This window comes from Nematolebias whitei, chromosome 12 (genome assembly GCF_014905685.2).
Source record: "Nematolebias whitei isolate Nwh7 chromosome 12, NemWhi1, whole genome shotgun sequence".
Lineage (NCBI taxonomy): Eukaryota > Metazoa > Chordata > Actinopteri > Cyprinodontiformes > Rivulidae > Nematolebias > Nematolebias whitei.
In genome coordinates, this window is record NC_056509.1 from 3,006,338 (window position 1) to 3,008,067 (window position 1,730).

At 47.1% G+C, this 1,730-nt stretch overlaps 2 protein-coding genes across 2 annotated transcripts in view; one reads left to right on the top strand and one right to left on the bottom strand.

Moving 5' to 3' along the window:
- The window catches only part of ppil4 (peptidylprolyl isomerase (cyclophilin)-like 4), a 34,971-nt gene extending 34,736 nt beyond the window's left edge, over positions 1-235 (bottom strand). Inside the window, exon 1 of the mRNA XM_037685694.1 lies at positions 142-235. Coding sequence (XP_037541622.1) covers positions 142-211 — 70 coding nt within the window. The 5' untranslated portion in view covers positions 212-235. The remainder of the gene's footprint in view (positions 1-141) is intronic.
- Positions 236-240: 5 nt separating this feature from the next.
- ginm1 (glycoprotein integral membrane 1) overlaps positions 241-1,730 on the top strand; it is a 9,682-nt gene continuing 8,192 nt past the window's right edge. The window contains exons 1-3 of the mRNA XM_037685695.1: positions 241-401; positions 655-738; positions 822-921. Coding sequence (XP_037541623.1) covers positions 333-401; positions 655-738; positions 822-921 — 253 coding nt within the window. The 5' untranslated portion in view covers positions 241-332. The remainder of the gene's footprint in view (positions 402-654; positions 739-821; positions 922-1,730) is intronic.

Here is a 1,730-nt window from a genome sequence, read left to right on the forward strand (position 1 = left end):
TGTGCTAACCGAGCTAACTGAGCTAACTGAGCTAACTGAGCTAACTGCACCGAATTCTGCCATTCAGCTTTCAGTTAGCGGAAATTACAAAATCTTTGTAAAAGAAAGAAGCTTTAAAACAAAACTTTCTCAGTTTCCTACTTTTAGGCCTTTCATCTGTGAACAAATCAATAACAATATCACCGAGCGTCGTTTCGAGCAGCACCGCCATTTTCACGTCCGCAGCTCTCGCGAGAAACACGTAAACACCGTGCGCATGCGCAGTTTGTTGTCTGCGCATGTTTGTAATGGTTGTTTTGGTTCGTGTAGATTAAGTCAGAGTCTGAGCAGAAATGAAGAGTCCAGCTGTTTGCGTTATATTTGTTCTGTTTGTCGCAGAGTCGACGAGCAGCCTGAACACGGTAAGACTCCAAGAGTGAACCAGTAAATGGCGCTGGCGTTCATCTTAGCATTAGCTTCCTGACGCGTCAGGCGTTAATAGAACTTCTCCATATCCTTCAATATAATACTATAACTAATAATAATATATAATAACGTTAATAGAACTTCTCCATATCCTTCAATATAATACTATAACTAATAATAATATATAATAACGTTAATAGAACTTCTCCGTGTTTCTGCTTTTCTTACCTTGAACCGTTCCCTTGGCAGGAAAATGTCCTGATTAATGTGACAGCACTGACGACAGCAGGGACACTTGCAGACTCACGACTGCAAGAGTTCAACAACTTGCAGGTAAAGGGACGTGAGCTCACAGAGCAGCTTGTGTTAGGGGCTTGTTCCAGACGGAGGAGTGACTGGTCCTGTTGGTGTTTCAGCTCCGTTTGAACGTGTCTGTGGGTGAAGAGCACGTCCTGGTCAACCACATCCCAGTGGAGCTGTCAGGAGTCACCAGATTCACCTGCCAGGCTCTTCTCTGTGAGTCCCTCACCGTTTCACATAAACATACTGTCCAAACACCACCTCATGGCTGCCTCTCACGTGGCAGTCAGGAGGATGGGTGGAGGATGGGTGGATGACGGGTGGACGACGGGTGGATGACGGGTGGAGGACGGGTGGATGACGGGTGGACGACGAGTGGATGACGGGTGGAGGACGGGTGGACGACGGGTGGATGACGGGTGGATGACGGGTGGAGGACGGGTGGAGGACGGATGGATTATGGGTGGATGACGGGTGGAGGATGGGTGGATGACGAGTGGATGAAGGTGGAGGACGGGTGGATGACGGGTGGAGGATGGGTGGATGACGAGTGGATGACGGGTGGAGGACGAGTGGAGGACGGGTGGAGAATGGGTGGAGGATGGGTGGATGATGGGTGGTGGGTTGAGTCATATTAAGCAAGAACATGCTGCTTCACCCACAAGGTAAACCGTGTTCATTCTGACACGAGAGAACAATTGATCAAAGAATTTGATTTAAATGTGTAGCAGCTTTTCACAAAGACTGTTTGTTTCATTTTCTTTAGTTGTGTCTTCAAAAATGACCAAGAAGTCACAGTCTGTGTTCTGAGAAAGAACTGTCAGTAAATGGAAGGTGTCTGAAAGACACGTCCTTAAGAAACGGGAGAGAATCCTGGACCCACCTGACGGATCTGTTGACGTCCTCATCAGTTTGTCTGATCAGTCAGTTTGTCTGATCAATCAGTTTGTCTGATCAATCAGTTTGTCTGATCAGTCAGTTTGTCTGATCAATCAGTTTGTCTGATCAGTCAGTTTGTCTGATCA